This window comes from Leptopilina heterotoma, unplaced genomic scaffold (assembly GCF_015476425.1).
Source record: "Leptopilina heterotoma isolate Lh14 unplaced genomic scaffold, ASM1547642v1 Lhet_70, whole genome shotgun sequence".
Classification (NCBI taxonomy): Eukaryota; Metazoa; Arthropoda; class Insecta; order Hymenoptera; family Figitidae; genus Leptopilina; species Leptopilina heterotoma.
Genome location: NW_025111162.1, coordinates 3,451,609 through 3,472,515, shown reverse-complemented (window position 1 = coordinate 3,472,515; position 20,907 = coordinate 3,451,609). Strand labels below are relative to the sequence as shown.

General features: G+C 31.3%; 1 protein-coding gene across 3 annotated transcripts in view; it reads right to left on the bottom strand.

Moving 5' to 3' along the window:
• Positions 1–915: 915 nt before the first annotated feature.
• LOC122510581 overlaps positions 916–20,907 on the bottom strand; it is a 372,459-nt gene continuing 352,467 nt past the window's right edge. For all 3 annotated transcript variants that reach the window (XM_043625348.1, XM_043625347.1, XM_043625349.1), the window contains one exon: positions 916–3,559. In XM_043625348.1, the coding sequence (XP_043481283.1) occupies positions 1,480–3,559 (2,080 nt within the window). In that variant the 3' untranslated portion in view covers positions 916–1,479. The remainder of the gene's footprint in view (positions 3,560–20,907) is intronic.

Genomic DNA, 20,907 nt, shown 5'->3' with positions numbered 1-20,907 from the left:
TTAGAATGGTAAGAAATTGGAAGAGAAAAACCAGAAAAAATCCTCCAATTAACAAATTAATTTTTATATTTTTTTAGTATTATATCATTAATAGCTGCAAGAATAGTTAATAATAAATAGTTAATAGTTAATAGTTACGCCCCTCTTTTTTTAAACATCAAAAAAATTTTTTTTTCGTAAAATCACTGTAGTTCGGAATAGAATCAAGTTACAGCAAAATAATACATGGCTAAATTGTATCTAAGAAGTCAAGTTTTCAAACGGTCCTACTGATTTTTTTATTTTTTTTAAATAAATTTTGTAGACTCAAAAATCCAAACAAGAATAGTAATGCCCCACCCTACCCTATCTATATTGTTAATTTTTTCAATTATTTTCTATTATTTTCCGTAATAATATTGTACTATTTTCAATTATTTATTAAAATTTCTATTCATTTTCAAATATATTTTTAAGTATTTGTTTTAATTTACAAATATTTATAAATATTTTTAACTATTTTCAATAAAATTGTAATTCTATTTAATAACAATTTAATTAAATGTTTAATTTAATTTAAGGATTTGAAAATTTTATTTACATTTAAAATAGAATTAAAAATTAAAATAAAAAATCATTAAAAAATTGAATTTGTATGAAAATTCGCTAACAATTCAGAAAAATGAATTTTTAACTTCAGGAGGATTCGAACAAATGAAGTGAAATTAATTCTCTATTTTTAACCGCTTTAAAGATTAAGACTAAGACAAATTCAAAATTCTTTAAATCCGATTGGAAAAAATACTGTTTAATATTCCGCTTCAGGAAAAGCCCGTTAAATTTAAATTCGGAATTATTTTAATTCACTATAGAAGAGAATAGTCGAATTTAATAAAAATCTCTTTTAAACGTTTTTAAATATTAAAAGGTATTAAGGATTAAAAGTTTATAAAAAATGCGGAAAAGAAAAATTTCAACTTTAGGAAGACTTGGACACTCGAACACACCACGTTTTTATGCAAAAATGGTTTTTATGCGAAAATGCCTTAACGACTGCGAAAAATGACAAATTCAACATTCTTTTAATTCAATTGAAAGAAATTTTTTAATTCCGTTTCGGAAAAAGTCCGTTAAGTTTAAATTTAGATGAATTTAAATTCACTACAGAAAAAATTCCGTTAAGTAGATATTTAATTTTGAATTAAAAATGCGACGAGAAAAATTTCAACTTTAGGAAGACTCGAACACACGATGTAATTCTAATTCAAAAATGCTTTAACGACCACGACCAACATCAAAATTCGAATAAACTTTCAGGGAAATATTCATGTATTTTCCCACTTCTTTTAAGTGAGAAAATTTTGAAGTTGAGTAAACTATGGGGGAGTAGACTTTATATAAAGTCAAACCTGATAATTTTCCAAGAGGATGAAAATACTTTAGCAAATAATTTTTCAAAATAAAATAAAAAATTCGAGAGAGAAAAAATTAAGAGTACAATCAACATTCATCGGTCGAAGTACTCGAAATTTGTGTGCTTGCACCACTGGAAAAGCTACTTCTACACGTCTCAACCGAAAGTGCAGTTTCCGGTACCTGCACAAATTGTACCTTATCCTTTGGCCACTTTGTCTTTCCATAAACGCAATTCAAAATATTATACTTTGACTCCATTTCAAACTGACTAAGATTTCCGCTATGTCTTCTCTTAAGTACCTTCTTGGCCATTAAACTTCGATTATTTTTATACGATAATTCCTTTCGGAAACAAAAGAATTTTCTCAATTCACGTTTCACTCGTTTTGAACGATAGCCAAATAATAATGGACTAACGAATGTTGCGAGTACAAGAAAACTCAGTACAATTGTATTGAAATTTTTCAAATCTAAACAATTTCTATCGATTAAATTGCCAATTATTAATACAACAACATACGGTGTCCAACATATTAATCCCATAACTATCACAATTGCACTTATTCTAGCGGCTCGTGTCTCCTCACGATATTTAAATATTGAACCATTACTAATTTTATATTTCAATGAATTAATATAACTTGAGGTACTGCGAATACTTGATATTCGATGAAGAGGAACTTTATACGGTGGTGTTATGGTGACAATTGGTGTATTCTGTGGTGCTGATAATAAATTTGTCGATGATGATTCAGTATTTGCTGAGGCGAGTGATATTTTTGAATTACATTTACCATTCAATGGAATACTCGATACATTCAAATATCTTCGGTTCTCAATTAAAATCTCTCCATTTGATGATAAAATATTATTTTGTGATTCAATGTCAAGTTTCTCCTTTGTCGTATTGTGAATGGAATTCAGGACCTTAAGTTCTTTATTGGTGATAAATGAGAGCATCTCCTCATCGTCCTCACTACTCTCCTCACAAGAATCACTAATGCAACTCAATTTTCTCTTAAGTATCATCTCCTCGTACATGAGATCATGGGATGATTTTCTCCTCTGTTCATTGAGTTCGGGAAATTTACTCTTTAATTGTTCGTCAATTAGATTTGTTTTATCCTCGAGGAATTTGGCCTTAAGACTGGCAATAGGAGGAGCAACTTTGGATGTATCTTTGGTATTATCGCTTTCATTATTCCGTTGCGTTGCCACTTCCTGTGAGCCAACGGTGAATATCACTGCTGCAACAATTTGCTTCTCATCTTCAATCTGAATTGTTGATGATGATATTAGTTCCGAACTTTTGCTACGTGTCATTTGACTAGGTTCGATATTCTCATCGATTGATGAGAGACTCGAGATTTTCGGTAGTTTACTACGTATTTCCTCAACAACAATTGCACTATTCTCTTGTTTAATGGGACAGTAATCTTCGCAAAAACTTCCAGACGATAAAATTGGTCTCGAACCAGTTCGTCTGGTGCGCTCTGAATTTTTTCTCGCTGCCGAATAAATACTTATGTAAATCCAGCAAACTGTGAGAAATGGTATTAGGTAGATGAATATTCCAAAACCAATCGAATAAACAACACCGTAAGTGAAATTTGACTCGATTTTTCTGAATGTTGATTCAAATTCCAAAATTGTTGGGTCATAATCACGAGGGCTCTCCATAAAGGCAGCTCTCAATTGTGCTGTGGTATTCTCCAGTTCCTCAAGTGATTTACCAAAATTATAATCATCGTCATTGTCGTTATCATCGTCGGTAATATCGAGATAACTGGTGAAATTATCAAAGAATGTTTGTACAGTAAAATTTGATTGTTTTTCGCAACTCTGCCAAATGCTACGTGGATTTGGATTGAATGCGGCGAGAGATGCGAAGATTGCGGCAATAATCCACACGGTAGCAATTAAGAGGCCGCATTTTATTTTGTCTACACGACTTCGATAGCGTAATGGATCGACAACAGCGAAATATTGATCTAAAGCGATGAATAGAACAGTGAGAATCGAGGATGTTGTCACCAGGGCTGATCCACCTTCGGATATTACGCAAAGACTTTGTGTATACGCTGTCGTTGTGTCGTTGAGAATGACAAGGACAGCCAATAGGACGCAGGTCAGTAAATTCGATGCCGTGAGGTTCATCACGAATCTGAAAAGAAAAAGAATAAACAGAGTTACTCAAGTGATATTTTCTATTTAAAAACACGAATTTTAGTTAAAAATAAAAATTAACTAGAAACGATTCTTAAAATATTTCTTCAGTATTTGATTAAAAAAAAAACTTCCCGAGCTCCTTTCCTCTCTTCCTTGACAAATAAAAATTGTATTTTTCTAAAAGGCAAATTTTTCAAACAAATTCACGTTCGCCTCTTTTTCTAAAATTTCGTCAAAGCTTCGATAAAAAAGGAAAAAATTGTTTACATAAAACAAATATAGGTGCAAAAATATTAAAATATTACTAACCAATATTTACTATAGAAATATTACCCCAAGTGTTATTACACTTGTTACAATTTTCCATAACGTTACTTTTCATTTTTTCATTATTTTCAAATATTTCCTATAATTTTCAATTATTTTCTACTCTTTTTCAATATTTTTTTTATTATTTCACATTATTGCTTCCTCATAGAGAAAGGATTGTATTAGCAAAATTTTCGATTGTGATTCTTTGACATATTTATAAACTTATTTTCATTATACCTAATCTGTTAGTGCTTTATGTAAGAATGGGCACTGCCCGTATAAATGTTATAAATAAACTAACATTACATTTGCCTCAATATCTCAGAACGAGAAAGAGCTAAAGGCTTTAATTTTTTTTAAATTGTAGGTCTCCCCGGGGGACATAAAATGAGAGTATTTTCAGCCCGATTCATACAGTTTAACTATATTTTTTGCATTTTTCATTTTGTAAAAAAACGTTTTTTGGCCATAACTTAAAAAAAAAATGTTAGGACACCTATAAATGTTTTTCTTTAGTTTTGTAGAGTTTTTTCAGACGCATCTTTTGAGCCTTTATCGAACATTTTTCGTCCATATTAGCCAGAGATATTAAAGTTTTACAAATCTAAATTTTTCGAAAATAATACTTTTTTGAAAATGTTGTTGAAAAATGTAAAAGTATGTAACTTTAAAAGTATCATTACTAACTTGTAGAGCATTAAAAAACGCTTCGATTGACATATTTTTAAACCTGATTTAGTTCTGAAATTATCAAATTATTGGTATAAAAACACATTTTTTGAACCAAGATTTAATGATTTTTAACCCTTTTATAAAAAGTAATTCTTATATTTTAATTATTATTATTTCTATGAGAAAGCAAAGTGTTCATGAAATGAACACCAAAATTATAAAAATGCGTACAACTTGGCAGCGGTTTTTCAAACATTTCCCATTATATTTTCAATAATTTTCTACTATTTTCAATTATTTTTTACTCTTTTTCAATATTATTTTTTATTATTTTATATTATTTTCAAATGTTTTCTACTATTTTTGATTATTTACAAATATTAATTTAAAAGATATTTTCGACGGTTTTTTTTATAATTTCGCATTATGTTCTAATATTTCCTATTATTTCCACTTATTTTCTCCAAATATTTTTCAATAATTTTCTTCTATTTCTTACTGTTTCGCTTTATTTTAAAATAAAGTCTGTTATTTTCGAATTATTTCCTATCATTTTCAATTATTGTCTATTATTTTTGATTTTCAAATATAATCATTTTGAAATATTTTCAATTATTTTCAATAATTTTCTACTATTCTTCATTACTTTCAAATATTTTTTAAAAAAAATATTTTCTACTATTAGTTTATTATTTCGCATTATATTGAAAAAATTTACTGTAATTTTCAATTATTTTCTACTTTTTATATTTTCTTATTAATTTCAAATACTTTCTATTATTTTCAAATAACCTACTTGAAAAAATATTTTCTACTATTTCCCAGTAAAAAAGGCAGAATTTTCAGTGAGCGAATAGAATTGGCGGTGAGTTTCTGCCAATACGTTTTCGAGTGAAAACCGTATTGGGGTCATTCTGACAATACTGCTTTCTCACCTTCAATTCTGTCCTCTTGAATCTTTCGATTTCATGTTTATTGACTCGATTTGGCATTTTTATCAAAAAGACTGATTGTTTTAAAGTGTAAAAGTGCTGATAAAGAAGAAGAAAGAACTGGAAATATGGAATTTTGTTAAAATGTAAATATATGAAATTTGACAAACTGTTGGTCTATTACGATGGGAGCGTTCACAAATGATGTCACGTTTTTGGGGGAGAGAGGGGGTCTCTACTAAACGTGACACAATGTATTTTTACATGTAAAATTGCATGAAATTGCGTGACAGGGGTTAGCGGTATGACTTATACTCACAGCGCCCTCAGCGCGAACGTCGAAAGCTCCCTAAATCACATCCCAGTAAAAAAAAAAGTATTCAGAATAGAGAAAAAGTATTTGTGGAGACGTTCGGTGAATGCGTTTTCGCGACAAAACCGTATTGGTGGGTTACGGTGAATACATTTTGCTTACCGTGAATACTTTTTTTTTAAACTTTCGATTTAAAGATTCCTAAGCAAAGTTGAGAATATTTATAAAGAGCGTAAGTGACCTGAAGTATAAAAATGACGATTGCGAGAAGGAAATAAGAAATTTTGAGAAAAAATGAAAAATTAAATGTGACAAACCTACAACGTATGATGATGAAAAGGAACATTGACGATACCGACAGAAACTTGAGAAATCCAAGTAAATGTATGTGAAACAGTAAGTTCCGCCGGTAACGTCAAAGTTCCTTTTAATCATCGTACGTTGTAGGCACAGAAAAGCATATGGTAATTGATCAACATTTGACAATCTGTTTGTCACATTTAATTTTTCGTTTTTTCTCAAAATTTCTTATTTCCTTCTCGCAACAGTCATTTTTATACTTCAGGTCACTTACGCTCTTTATAAATATTCTCAACTTTGCTTATGAATCTTTAAATCGAGAGTTTAAAAAAAATGTATTCACGGTAAGCAAAATTTATTCACCGTAACCCACCAACACCCCAGTAAACGAAAACTAATTGAAATGAATTAAAAAGAATTCACAAAGAGCTTTCGTGAATCCCGCTTTGTGACAAATACGAATTGGAGCCATGATGCAATTTTCCTGAATTCGTGAAACTGTATTGAACTTCCGAACCTTCTATCCGTACCAATTCACTGGACAAGTTTTGAGCCTTTAATTTTTTTCAATTCGTTAGCACAAATTCAATGCATTCCTTGGCCATTTCTTTCGAATGCGAATTCGTTTGGACAAATTGGTACATATTGAATTAAATTCAATTGAATATACAAAGAGCTTGAGTGAATCTCGCTTTGTGACAAATACGAATTGGAGCCTACCAAAAATGTTAATTCGTTTCAATTCATTTGAATTAGTTTTTTTTTACTGGGACGGTTTTGTCGCGAAAACGCATTCACCGAACGTCTCCACCAATACTTTTTCTCTATTCTGAATACTTTTTTTTTACTGGGATGGTAATAGATTAAAGGCCTAAGCACAATAGGTTCGCGAAAGTCGTTCGCGAATGCAAAACATGAGTTAGAAAAGGACAGTGATATATTTGTGTCCTTGTCTATCTCATGCGTCTCGTTCGCAAACGACATTCGCGAACCTATTGTGCGTTGGACTTAACAGTACACAGTCGAATCGATCAATAAACGTAAAATCGAAAGGTTCCAGAGGACAGGAATGGCAGAATGCCCCCAATACGGTTTTCACTCGAAAAAGTATAGGCAGAAACTTACCACCAATTCTATTCGCTCACTGCCAATTCTGCCTTTTTTACTAGGTTGTCTATTATTTCGCATTATTTTTAAATAATATTTTCTATTATGTTAAAAAATTTCCTATCATTTTCAATTATTTTCTATATTGTTCTTTTACGATAATTTCTATTAAAATCCTTAATTTTTTTTCGAAATAGTATATTAAGCAACAAGAGGAGAAAGGCAGCCATTTCTTTACGGTGATTTTTGTGACACGAGTGGAGGTCGAGGGCGCCGTAGGCGCCCCGAGACCTCCACTCGTGTCACAAAAATCATCGTAAAGAAATTGGCTGCCTTTATTCTCGTGTTACTTACGATATTTTTTATTCCTAATGCACAAAAGCGGCGATTTCAGTTAGCAGACGACAGGGAGTAAAAGTCATTCACTTGTTCGATTTGTATGAAAATGGCGGCCGTCTTCTCCCTTGGGCAAGAAAAATGCATGTGAACAGCTAATTTTCTTGCCCTTGGGAGAACACGGCCGCCATTTTCATACGATCGAAGAAATGAATGACTTTCCTCCCTGTCGACTGCTATCAGAAAGCGCCGTTTTTGTGCATGTGGGATAAAAACATTTTTTTACACGATTCTGACAATTTTTCTTTATTATAAAATAAAAAAAATTTCCTAGGGTTGACAAAACAAAAAAATTATTTTTCTCAAGAGAAAATTTCTCTAATAAATTCACCTTCGCCTTTTTTTTAATTTCGAAATTTGATAGGCAAAATATAAATAAAAACCAACTCTCTAATTTTGAATTAGTAAAAAATGTTTACTAATTTGAATTAGCAATTAATTTTTGCTTTTCAATTAGTAAATTTTACTAATAAATTAGTAGAAATGACTAGTTATTAGTAAAATTTACTAATTCAAAAGCAAAAAGTCAATCACTATAATTCAATTTAATGAAAATTTTACTAATTCAAAATTAGAGACAATATTTATATTTATAAGAAATATTATTATGACTTTAAGAAAATGACATTATTTTTTTACGCGACGGACCTTTCAAGTGCACTCTCGGCAACATTTTATGAAAATAACAATTAGTTCAGAGGCCATTGAGATCTCGTTTCCGCATTCGCAAAGAAGCCATTGTAGTAGAAACGAAGCCATGCCTTAAATTGGTTCCAATTCTTTTTTTATAGCTTCGACTTTTCTCATATAAAAATAAAAAAAAATTGAATTTCACTAAAACGATAAAAAAATTACAATAATTATTGTTCTTACAAGAATTTATTTTTGAATTTTCCAATCCATTTATTTCATAATTTATAATTTGGAACTTCTCTCTCCCTGAGTTTGTATTTTAGTTTAAACAATTACCTAAATTTATTTAAAAATTCAATTTAAAAACCGCTGCCAAGTTGTATACATTGGAGGATATGGTTCTGCAGAGAATGCAGAGCCACTTTACCGGAGTGAATAGTCTATCCGATAAATAATCAATTTGGGTTCCGTAAAGGCAGATCCACAGTTGATGCCATCCAGGCAGTTGTGGACATAGCCATAAAAGGAAAAAACAAATTGGGACCAAAAAAGAAGAAAGGCTTCTGCGCACTGGTGGCCATAGACTAAGGGTACAGTCCCATGTTGAGCAGAAAATACAATGCAAAGCAGAATTTCGTGAGAGTGGAAAGGATAGTGAAATCTGACTATCTCTCTTGCACTCACGAAATTCCGCGCGATGGAAAGATTTCATCCAGTCGATATCATATTTTGCACCATATTTTGCGGGAAGCTAACGGGAAACTAACCATGTTAGCTTCTATAGTTAACACGGTTAGCTTCCTGTTTGCTTCCTTGGGCCTATAAATGTCCTACGCTTTTTAGTTTTCCTTGTTAGCTTGCATAAAGTTATCTAAGAAACTTTTCTGAAAACAAGTAGAAGAAAGTTGGTGAAATATTAAATTGTTAGTTTTAGATAATTTTGCTTGGTTATCTTCTTTAAAACTATCTCTGGTAAGAATCTGTAAGCATTAGAAGGTAATTTCTGGTAAGCGTCATAAGATAAGTAATATAATATAAATCGATATTATACAAATAATTGTTTACTGAATTTCTGTAATTATTGTTATTTATTTATCTATTTAATGTTTACTTAAACTTATTTAATATTTCAGTTTATTTATAACTATAACAATAGTTTCCCGTTAGCTTTCCGCAAAATATGGTGCTATGTGGGTGGGTAATTTTTGATGGAGACACCTGGACTTTGAAGGAAGAGATGCAATGTAGTGTTCCTCAAGGCTCAAGGGTGGGACCATTCGTATGGAATATGTATATCTTATGATGACTTCTTGCGAATGGGTCTTCCCAAAGGGGCTGTTATCATCGTCGGACAACGTGAAAAGAAAAGGAGACTAGTTGCGAGTGTGGCCCATAGTAAGCTGCTCTATGTATCAGCAGCTTGGACTCCCACCCTTCAGGGTAGAAGTAAAACAATCTGCCAAGACATACTGTCTGCGCAGAGAAGTATTAACATCAGAATCGTCTCTGCTTATAAGACAGTCTCGACGAGTCCTGTGCAGGTCCTTGCAAGCGTCCCGCCGGCAGATCTTATGGCGAGGGAAAGGGAGGAAGTATTTCTTCTTTTTAAAGAACGAAATAATCCCGAGTACCCACACTGAGAAAAAAGAGGGCGCGTTGCAGCACATTTTCGATTCATGTTGCGCGACTCAACCCTGTGTTCTGCTAGACACTTTTCTGGGGCGTGCAGCGGACCCCTGAGTCGAGGCGAGCTGTATTTGAAGCGTATTACACGCTCTTTGGGGCGTGCTGCACGCCCCAGAAAGTGTGTAGAAGAATTCAGGGTTGAGTCGCGCAACATGAATCGAAAATGTGCTGTAACGCGCCCTCTTTTTTCTCAGTGCAGAGGAAGAAAGACCCAGCAAGGACTGCATCCGCAAAAATGCGAGAAGCAGACTCATCGAGACGTGTCAAGGCAGAAGGGATAGGGAGGAAAAAGGCCGATGGACCTATCGCTTAATTCCAACACTCGCCACATGGATAAACAGAAAGCACGGAGAAGGTTTTCCTACTATTTGACACAAGCGCTGCCAGGTCACGGTTGTTTTAACTCCTACCTACAGCGCTTTAAGAAAATGGAAAGTGAGAAGTGTAGTTACTGCCAGTCTTATAGAGATGACGCAGAGCACACCCCTTTCATTGTAGAAAATGGGACTTGGAGAGGCAGGCCATGTTGACCGGTGTAAACTTTCAGGTTGCACCATAGAACATAATAACCCCACATTCCCTAAGCAAAAAAAAAATAATAATAATAATAATGGCTTTCGTTTCCGGTACCGTTTCTGTGTACACGCGATTGGAAAGAGTTAAGAGTTTTTTGAGAAATTTTAAAGGTTTAAAGAAAAGGGTCGGTAGTGTAGAGTGTTGAGTGAGTAGTGTAATTTGCTATAGTGTAAAGGAAAGGTATGTTTGTATAGAGTTAGTGAATCTATGAGTGATAAAAAAGGTAAAAAAGAGAAGTGTGTTTTGTGAGGTTAGGTTGCTTGAAGTGAGAGAGAGAGGAGAGAGAGAGAGACAGTGCAAAATTTTGAGCATTTGAGTGATAAGGTAGATTTCTGGAATGGCTGAGTTTGACTCAAGTAGTGTATGCGAGAATGAGAAAAAGGCGCGAGTATTTGAAAGGGGAATAGGAAAGAATGGGAAAAAGATGACATGTGAGGATTTGTTCGAATTAGTATTAATGTTGAACAGGGAGTAAGACTAAGGAGACTAAACTAATGCTATGGAAGTGAAACCATTCGTCGCATTGAAACTATACGTAAGACTGAAAATTATGGTTTTTGCGCATGCGCACATGCAATATATTTGTCTCTGTCTTTCTCAGTAACTCAGATGCGACTGAGAAAATCATGATAAGCTACAAGTTGAGAAGGTTATGTTTAATGTTTGTGAATGTTGTGCGTTTCAGGAAATATTATTAATAATAACTATTAATAAATTGAAAAAAAAATTAATTTAATAAATATATATGTGCATACAAAAATATATACTAAAGAGTGTATATTTTTCAGTGATAAGTAATATATTAATAATATAATGAAATATTTATAAATGTTCAGAATACATTTTTTTGGTATATAACTTCAAAGTGTTTTATTCTTTGTGGAAACAATTGAACAATTCCTAAATAAATAATATTTACGAATTTGTAATTTACTTTAATTATATACTTTATAAATAAACAGCTTTAAATGTCACATAAAAGTTATCAATAAGTTAATTTATTCGTTTGTCGATCATTGTAATATGATGTTTTGCATCCTGGTATGCAACAAACCATAATTTTGTAATTTTATTTTAAGAATCATATGTCAAAACATAACCATAACCTATTGATATGTTTTTGTTTTCTCACTTGCTCATATTTTACGATATAAAAAGAGAGGGCAATATGCGCATGTACTGCGCATGCGCGCGGAGCATAAGTTTTGTCATTCTGCGAGTATAGTTCCCCTACAGAAAAAAGTTTCATTTTTGAGAGACTTCACACAGTCAGTTCAGTCTCCTTAGTCTTACTCCCTGATGTTGAAGGATCTAAGAGAGTGAAAGGCAATTTGTTAGATATGTGTGAAGATGGAGAGCAAAGAGACAGAGAGATGGAAGAAATTGAAGAGAGGTTGGAAAAGTTGAAGGTAATGTCGAATGAATGGGATAGTAAGTGGAAAAAAGAAAAGGAAAGCATGTGGAGAAGAATGAATGGATTGGAAAAATTTATAAAGGGAGTGAATGAGGGGACTGAGAAATTTGAGGTAAGTGAATATGAGAGGTTAAAGTGGAAAATGGGAGATTTGTCAAGGTGAGTGGATGTAGTAGAAAAGGAAAAAGAATGTAGTGATCAGAGGTATGAATGTAGGTGTGTTGAAGTGTTGGCGTGGGTGGGGGTAAATGTGTCAGTTAAAATGGTACAAGCGTTAGGAAGGGGTGAATATGGTGTACCAAAGTTATGGTTGGTGGAGGAAGTGTGATAAGAATAGATGAGGATAGAAGTTGGATAGAGAGAAGAATGATATGTCTATTGAGAGAAAAAACGTGGACTGAGAGAGGGAATGGGAAGCATGTAAGAATGGGTAAAGATTGTATTTGAGTGGATGGGGTAAAGTATGTTGTGAGGGAGGATACAGGTGGAGTGATTGAAGCGTGTAAAGTGTGATAGACAGGGATAGGCTGAGAATGAGGAGACGCATGCATATCCTCTAATCGCCAAGTCGTCAAATGATCAAATAGTCGAATGCCGAGTAATCGAATGGACAAAACGTCGAATGCTAAAAACATCGAATCGGCATTTAGTCGAATGCTAAAAACATCGAATTGTCAATACGTCGAATGCTCAAAACGTCGAATTATCAATTCGTCGAATGTTAAAAACATCGAATCGTCAATACGACGTGTTTAGAATTTCAATTATTTTTTATTTGTATTAAAAATTTACATTAAAAACGAAATAATTCTATTTGCTCCTGAATTAAGATTATCACAAGTACACACTTGTATCGTGTTCCCTTTCAAGATTCAGGACCTGCGCAATGATAAAAATAAAAGGATAGAGATTTCCGCTTTACTGCTTTGAGAGAACATGTGCTCGAATTACAAATTATAAAATCCGTGAATAAATATTCAATCAATTTACCTCGGTAAACTAAATCTTCCTTGTTAATAATTACAATAAATTCTTTGTTAAAGTGTAAATATATTTTAGTGAAAATTAAGTTAAAATAAACGAAGTTATATATATTGTGAAAATTGACTCGTTTTCATTTCCCATGTGCTCAACACTTTCAAATATTAAACAAACCGAAATTAAAACTTACCGAAATTTACAATTGACAAAATATACCTTTTAACAAAAAATCAATACACGACGAATGTTCAAAACGTCGAATTATCAATTCGTCAAATGTTAAAAACATCGAATTGTCAATACGTCGAATGTTCAAAACGTCGAATGATAAAAACGTCGAATGCTAAAAACATCGAATCGTCATTTAGTCTAATGCTCAAAACATCGAATAGTCCATTCTTCGAATGTACAAAACGTCGAATGTTCAAAACGTCGAATGTTCAAAACGTCGAATGCTCAAAACGTCGAATCGTCATTTAGTCGAATGGTAAAACCATCGAATAGTCCATTCGTCGAATGCTCAAATAGTCGAAACGCCATATGTTCGAATTATCAAGTAGTAGAATGGTAAAGTTGTCGAATGTTGAAAACATCGAATTGTCAATACGTCGAATGTTTAAAACGTCGAATGATAAAAACGTCGAATGCTAAAAACATCGAATCGTCATTTAGTCGAATTCTAAAAACATAGAATCGTCAATTCGTCAAATGCTCAAATAGTCGAAACGCCATATGTTCGAATTATCAAGTAGTAGAATGGTAAAGTTGTCGAATGTTCAAAACGTCGAATCGTCATCTGTTCGAATTGCCAAGTAGTAGAATGGTAAAGTAGTTGAATGGACAAAAAGTCGAAACGCCATCTATTCGAATTATCAAGTAGTAGAATGGTAAAGTTGTCGAATGTTCAAAACATCGAATCGTCATTTAGTCGAATGCTAAAAACATCGAATCTTCATTTAATCGAATGCTTAAACTATCGAATTTTCCATTCGTCGAATGTTCAAAACGTCGAATGATCAAAACGTCGAATGCTAAAAACATTCGAATTCTCAAATCGTCGAATGCTCAGAACATAGAATAGTCAGTTCGTCGAATGCTCAAATAGTCGAATGGTAAAGTAGTCGAAACGCCATCTGTTCGAATTGCCAAGTAGTAGAATGGTAAAGTAGTCTAATGTTCAAAACGTCGAATGATAAAAACTTCGAATGCTCAGAACATCGAACTGACAATTCGTCGATAATTTTGAAATTTATGATCTAATTAGGTTCAAAATTAGGTCAATATAAGCGTTTTTTAATGCTCTGCAAGTTGGTAATGATACTTTTAAAGTTACTTTTACATTTTTCAAAAAAAAAATTTTTTAATTTCTAATTTTCAAAAATTTTAGGTTTTTAAAAGTTTAATATCTCCGGTTAATATGGACAAAAAATGTTTAATTAGGGCTCAAAAGATGCGTTTAAAAAACTCTACAAAATTATGAAAAAACATTTATATGTGTCCTAACCTATAATTTAAAAAAAATTCAACCAAAAGCTATTCATGATTTCGAGATATTTTTGAAAATGTAACGTTTACACACACACACGCACACATACGGAATGACATTTCTTAAAAATGTAATTTTTGAACTCCTGAGGTCAAATAACTTAAAAATCAAACTCTAAAAATTTTGGTATTACATTACTTCCTCTATGAGGAAGCAATTAAACCGAACATATAAAAATTATAATCGCTTTTAATTACTTGCCATCACTATCAACTGTTTTTGACAAATTTTTAATTATTCCAATTGATTTTAATTAGTTTCAACCATTATGAACTATTTTCAATAAATTTTCATTACTTGCAACTGTTTTAAATTATTTACAATCATTATCAACACTGAGAAAACTGGAGTATTAGACTAAACATCTGGAGGGACAAATCGTTCATATTTGAGAGTTAGCTATTGGATAACAATCTAAATGTTTAAATACACCATTGACAGATATTCGTGCCATTTCTCTAACAGAGGGACAAATTAACCATCTTGAGAAATCCCTTCCTTATGCGGCGCGAAATGAATAAATATGGCAACCTAACCCCTAAATTAAATACATAAAATGTCAGAAAATTAATTTCGCGCGCATCAGATCGTACACATTTTCTGCGCAACTTTTAACCCTCAGATATAATGGGAGAGAATATACAAGTAGATTTCCATTATCAATTCAAAATTTATTTTAGAAGGACTATTTAACTCTCTTCATAAGCAAAGGAAACATACATTTTTTGAACCTCTGAATTTGACTCTCCAGTTTTCTCAGTGAACTACCTTTAATAATTTTTTAATATTTTCAGTTACCCGTGTGTAAAAAACCCCCATCAAGTCCATACGAGGTGAGGGCCCCCGGTAGGGGCCGACGAGGGCTGATCCATGTGGGCAAATCCATGAGAGCCACGCAGGGAGTCCGCATGGATCACCCACATCATTGATTAGCAGAAATTTCTAAGTCCAAACAAAAAATATTTTTTTACATCAAGAAATTGATGTTTATAATGATTTTAAACAATGAAAAACACGTTTTTAACAAATATTTAATGGATCGCCCATGCGGGTGCCCTCAACGATCAGCAAGTCGTTTCCATGAGGTGCCTCGCCTGTGGGCCAACACCTCTTTTCCACACGGGTACTCTTAAATATATATATATAAATATTTTCAATTTTATTTTAGGTAGGTACAGTATCGGCGGAAATTGTGCGACCGCTAACACTTTGAGCTATTAAAAAACATATGCGCACAGAAAGAGTGATAACTCCGTCAAAAATGAAGCTAGATATTTATTTTAAATTGCATTGAAAAGCTTATTAAATTTCCAATAAAATGCCACTATTTTCATTTGTATTGCATAAATAGGAAGCGAGATATCATGTTATAAACATTTCGATTTAAAAAAAATACTTTTTATTTTTTGTGAAAATTTTACGAATTCTGACCCAATAGAATTTTTTTATTCTAATAGAAAAGAGCTAGATTCTGATAGACCCGAAGGGATAAAAAGAGACAAGTATGAACTGAGATTTAAATTGGGACAGAAAGGGAAAGAAGTAATAATAGTAAAAGGATAAAAGGCGATAAAGTAAGAGTTATTAAAAGAGATTGAATAAAAAGGAAAGATAGAAAGAGATTGAGAGGAATGAAAAAGGGTTAGCCTGGGATAGAAACAAGAATATTAAAAGAGATAAGTATGTTCTAAAATGAAATTAGAGACAGGAAGAGATAGGTGTGGATATTGAAAGTATTAAAAGAGATGAAAAAATTGATACAGAAGGAGAGATAAAAAGTGATTAAAGTGATGAAATGGGGATAGAGTAAGATAGAGAAACTTTATTTCTTTCTATCTCAGAGATAAAAAATATTCAAGGAGATAGGATTTCTATCCCTTTACTTCCAGCAGGGTGATGGCATGTGTTTTCATACAGTCGAATGTAATCGTCCTGATACTTTTGGACCCCTATATTAAAGAACCAGTTGAGACCAGTAGAAATTGAACATGGATCTACTGGTATCAACTTGCTTTCCAAATTGAAAAACTTTTCCGTGTAGCAATTCTACTGGTTTTAACTTGGAAATCTTATTTATGTAACTGAAACGGATATCCAAGATAAAATTGAAATGGTTCTATCTTGGATTGTCCTCTTCAATTTTTGTTTCGACTTGTTTTAACATGGATTTCCAATCTTATCATCTCTACTTGTATTTCCAAGTTCGCACGTACTACAAGTATCAGCTTGCATTTCCAAATACAAAATTAAGTTCAAGTATCTACTTGGTTCAATTTGGATTCTCGAATACTACATTTCACTTGTCCTGTTAAATTAAAAATCAACAAGCTTGAGTTTGGAACTTCCAACTCCAAATTTATATAGCACAGTGAAGGATTAATGTCATCTTGGTTTAATTTGAATCGGGGATGCATTCTATTTGGAATTTCAAGCTCAAATTTACAGAGTTTGATTAATCGCTAATTGGAATTCTTTAAATTGTCATTTTCGCCAATTGTTATTTTTGCAAAGAATTATTATTGCAAATTTACATTTTACAAATATTTATTTTAGTTTACTGTTATTTTTCAAATTTGTTATTTTTGCAAAGTTGCATTCTTCGCAATGGACAGTTTTACAAATTGTTAGATACTTTTGCTAATTGTTATTTTTTGCGAAACTGCTTTGTTGTGTATCATTATTTCTGCTAATTGTTGTTTTGATAATTTTATTTTTGCGAATTTGCATTTCTCGAATTGATATTTTTATGAATTTGTTACTGTTGCTATTTGTAATTTTGTAATTTTATGAAAATCTGTAGTTCACAACAAAACAATAAAGCACTTTTAACCGTTTTTTTGAAAAAATTTTTGTTATTTTTTTGGATTAACAAAATATATTACAAAATTTAAAAAAAATTAATAACTCCTAAAAGCCGTTAACAATAAATTAATGAAACTTACACTATTTACACAAAATTGTTTACTCTTTTAATAGAAAATATTTGCATGATTGTAAATTTAAAAATTCCGTATTTTTAATAACAATTTTATAAACAATTTTAATTATTTATGTGTTCGACCGCTCCTGTTGCAATGAAACTCATAGGAAGTATACTCAGTAGTCTCTTCTTGAAACCCCCCAAAAAAAAATGTTGGTATTTTCAATTTGGAATGTACATAACGAATTTTTTTATTAAAAACGCGCGCCAACTCCACAGTGGGAAAAAGTTGATTGTTGTGGAAAATTCAGTCTTTTATTTAAAAAAAATTTATAAAAAAATAAATAATAATTGTAACGTCTAGACTAAATTTTCCACGACAATCACATTTTTCCCATTGTGGAATGGACGCGCGTTTTTATTAAAAAATACGTTATGTACATTCCAAAATGAAAATTTTTTATTAGGGTCTTCAAAAAGAGACTACTATGACTATACCTCCTATGAGTTTCATTGCAATTATGGAGGGGTAGAACACATAAATAATTCAAATTATTTATAAAATTGTTATTAAAAATATGAAATTTTTAAATTTACAATCATGCTAATATTTTCTTGTAAGAGAGTGAACAATTTTGTGTAATCAGTGTAAGTTTTATTAATTTATGGTAAAAGACTTTTGAGTTATTAATTATTTTAAAATTTTGTAATATTTTGTTAATGCAAAAAATTACAAAAATTTCAAATTTCAAAAAACGGTTAAGAGTGTTTTATTGTTTTGTTGTGAACTACAGATTTTCATAAAAGTTTTAACATTTTAGAAAATCAATGAAATTTTTTAACACAGTTGAGCTGGTCTGGCCCAGTCATTTTGGGAATTTTAATTTTTACGAATTTTCTGTTTTTTATTTCGCTTAATGTTATTTTTTGGCAAATATTTGCAAAAAATTACAAAGCGGTTAAATGACATTTGAGCAAAAATGTATTAAATATTTAATTAATATTTTTTACATAATATCATATATTTGCAAATCTCTATAAATATTTTAATTTCTGCTTGTATTTTTATAGGTACTTACAAAAATTATAATATTTTACATAAACTTATTACGTTTTCCAAAGTTGCAGTTTATATAGACAGGTCGAAAAATATTTCTCACGTCGATTCGATAGCCGCGGTCGTTAAGCGTTTAGATAGATAGGTCATAGGTACGGGGTTCGATTCCCATAGGGTTCAAGTTTTAATTTAATTCTTCCAGTTTAATTAAAATGTTTGTATGTTTGGAGCGTGCTAAGAATATAAAGTTATTAATGGTCATAAGAATTTTTTATTATTTTTTCCACAAATATTTTTTTTCAAAACTATCTGTTCAATTGTAACCACCTTGGATATCCAATTGTGAATCGATATCCAAGTTAAAACAAGTTCATGTTGTACAATGTAACCTATTTGGAATTTCCGGTTGACTGTAATGTTCAAACTGAGACCAGTTCATTTTGAACTTGACATTCCAAATTCAAACCAGCTGAAAATACTTATCTACTGGTTTGAAATTGGAACTTACGTGACAATAACCAACTTAAAGCAAGTAGGCTCCTGATTCTACCCGGTTCTACTGGCTCTTTAATATAGGGACGGTAGAGTAATTTTTTGTTTTCAAATATATGTCTAAAAAAGATATTTATAATTTTCAATTATCTTTTAAACTATTGTTAAAATATGCTTGATTTATTTTCTACTATTCTTTATTGTATTGAAATATTTTTAATTATTTATTATTAATATTTTTATTTATTTTCAAAGCACTAAAAAGATAAGAAAAATATTCTTCTATCAATTTGTAGTTCGGCTCATTGGTTAGGATCTTTGTTTTACAATCTCGAAACTTTGGTTCAATCCCGAAGACAAAAAAAAATTTCTTCTTTCGAGAATTTCTTATTTAATTTACAATGTTTTTAATTTATAATTTATAATACCTAGTTTAATTCATAATTTATACAATTGTACATTGTGAGAACAGTATAAGAAATACATAGGAAATATTTATTGATTAAAATAACTTCGATTGAAATATTTTTATTTAATAAAAGCAAAAAAAAAAAAAATAGTTTGAAAAATGAAACGTCAAAATCTACGAAGTTTTCTGTTGTAAGAAAAAACGCCGCGTTATTAATAATGATCGCTATAATATTGCCAATAAATCAAACGCTATGTCGTTTTTTCTTTGATTGGCTCTTTTTCTATAATAATTCTGCGATACATTAATAGCGCGAATGTTTAATAGGTAAATTGTCAGAAAATGAATAAGCAGCGGGAATTACGAAGAACAAAGAAATTAATGTCGTTTTGTTAATTAATTGCTTCGAGAAGTTTAATCAACATTTTCTCTCCTTTTAAAAGGTGAGTTAATGAAAACAAAACAAAATACAAAGAAAAAAGAAGAAGAAAATACTACTGTAACTTATTAAACCTGAATGTGCAGTTAACATGATTCTGATCTTTAAAAGAAGAGAATAAATATAAATTTTTTGAACACGTGAAATTGATCGCGTGTCGAGTGATCAAGATTGTCTACAACAATATTCACTCTCACTCTTATTCCTTCTTGTTGGATTGGTATTAATTTATCATCATTTGTATTGTAACAAGATTATAATTTATGATTCTGTTGTAAAACAGAATTTATTTTAAATAAATAAAAGATTATCAATTAATTAGAGTAATATTATAAAGCAACTTTTTCTATTTGTGAAATAAATGAATTAACCATTATAAAAATTAACAATAACATAATCAACAGCATGTGACTGTTAGAACTGCAATGTTAATTTTGCGACCACTTTTGTCTTGAAATATTAAATAAATTAAGCTGGTTTTTTGTAAATAACTCTAAAATATAATTTTAATATAATTTTAATTATCAAAATTTTAGCACCACAGTGCCTTTCCTCGTTAAATTTTAGAGTTATTCACAAAAAACTAGCTTAATTTAATTAATATTTTATAAGAAAAGTGGTCAAAAAATTAACATTGAAATTCTAACAGTCACATACTGTTAACCACTTCAGCGGCATGGCGTTCCAATTGGCGTCGCGTGAGTAGGTGACAGAAGCGTCAAAAAATGCGAAAATGGCGTTCCAATTTAAACTTGATTTCTAAACTCTGTAAACAAATTAAGTTTACCAAACCAAATGTTTTTTATTATTTGAGATTATGAATCTTAAATTGATTTTCAAAAATTCAAATAGGCGGATCCAATATTGTGAACTATTTTGGGTGAATATTGGAACGCCATTCGTAAAAAGTGTTAAAAATTGGCTACATTAAAACCTTTATAAAACCATTTAACACCTCCAAAAAATAATTTTTTTTGGTCTATTCATCTTCATTTATCTTAAATAATAAGAATATTCAATTTTGGCAAGTTTAACTTGACTACAGACTTTTGAAATCGAGTTCAAGTAGGAACGCCATTTTCGCATTTTGTGCCGCTTCTGCCACTTACTCATGGAACGCCAATTGGAACGCCATGCCGCCGAAGTGGTTAAATTAGA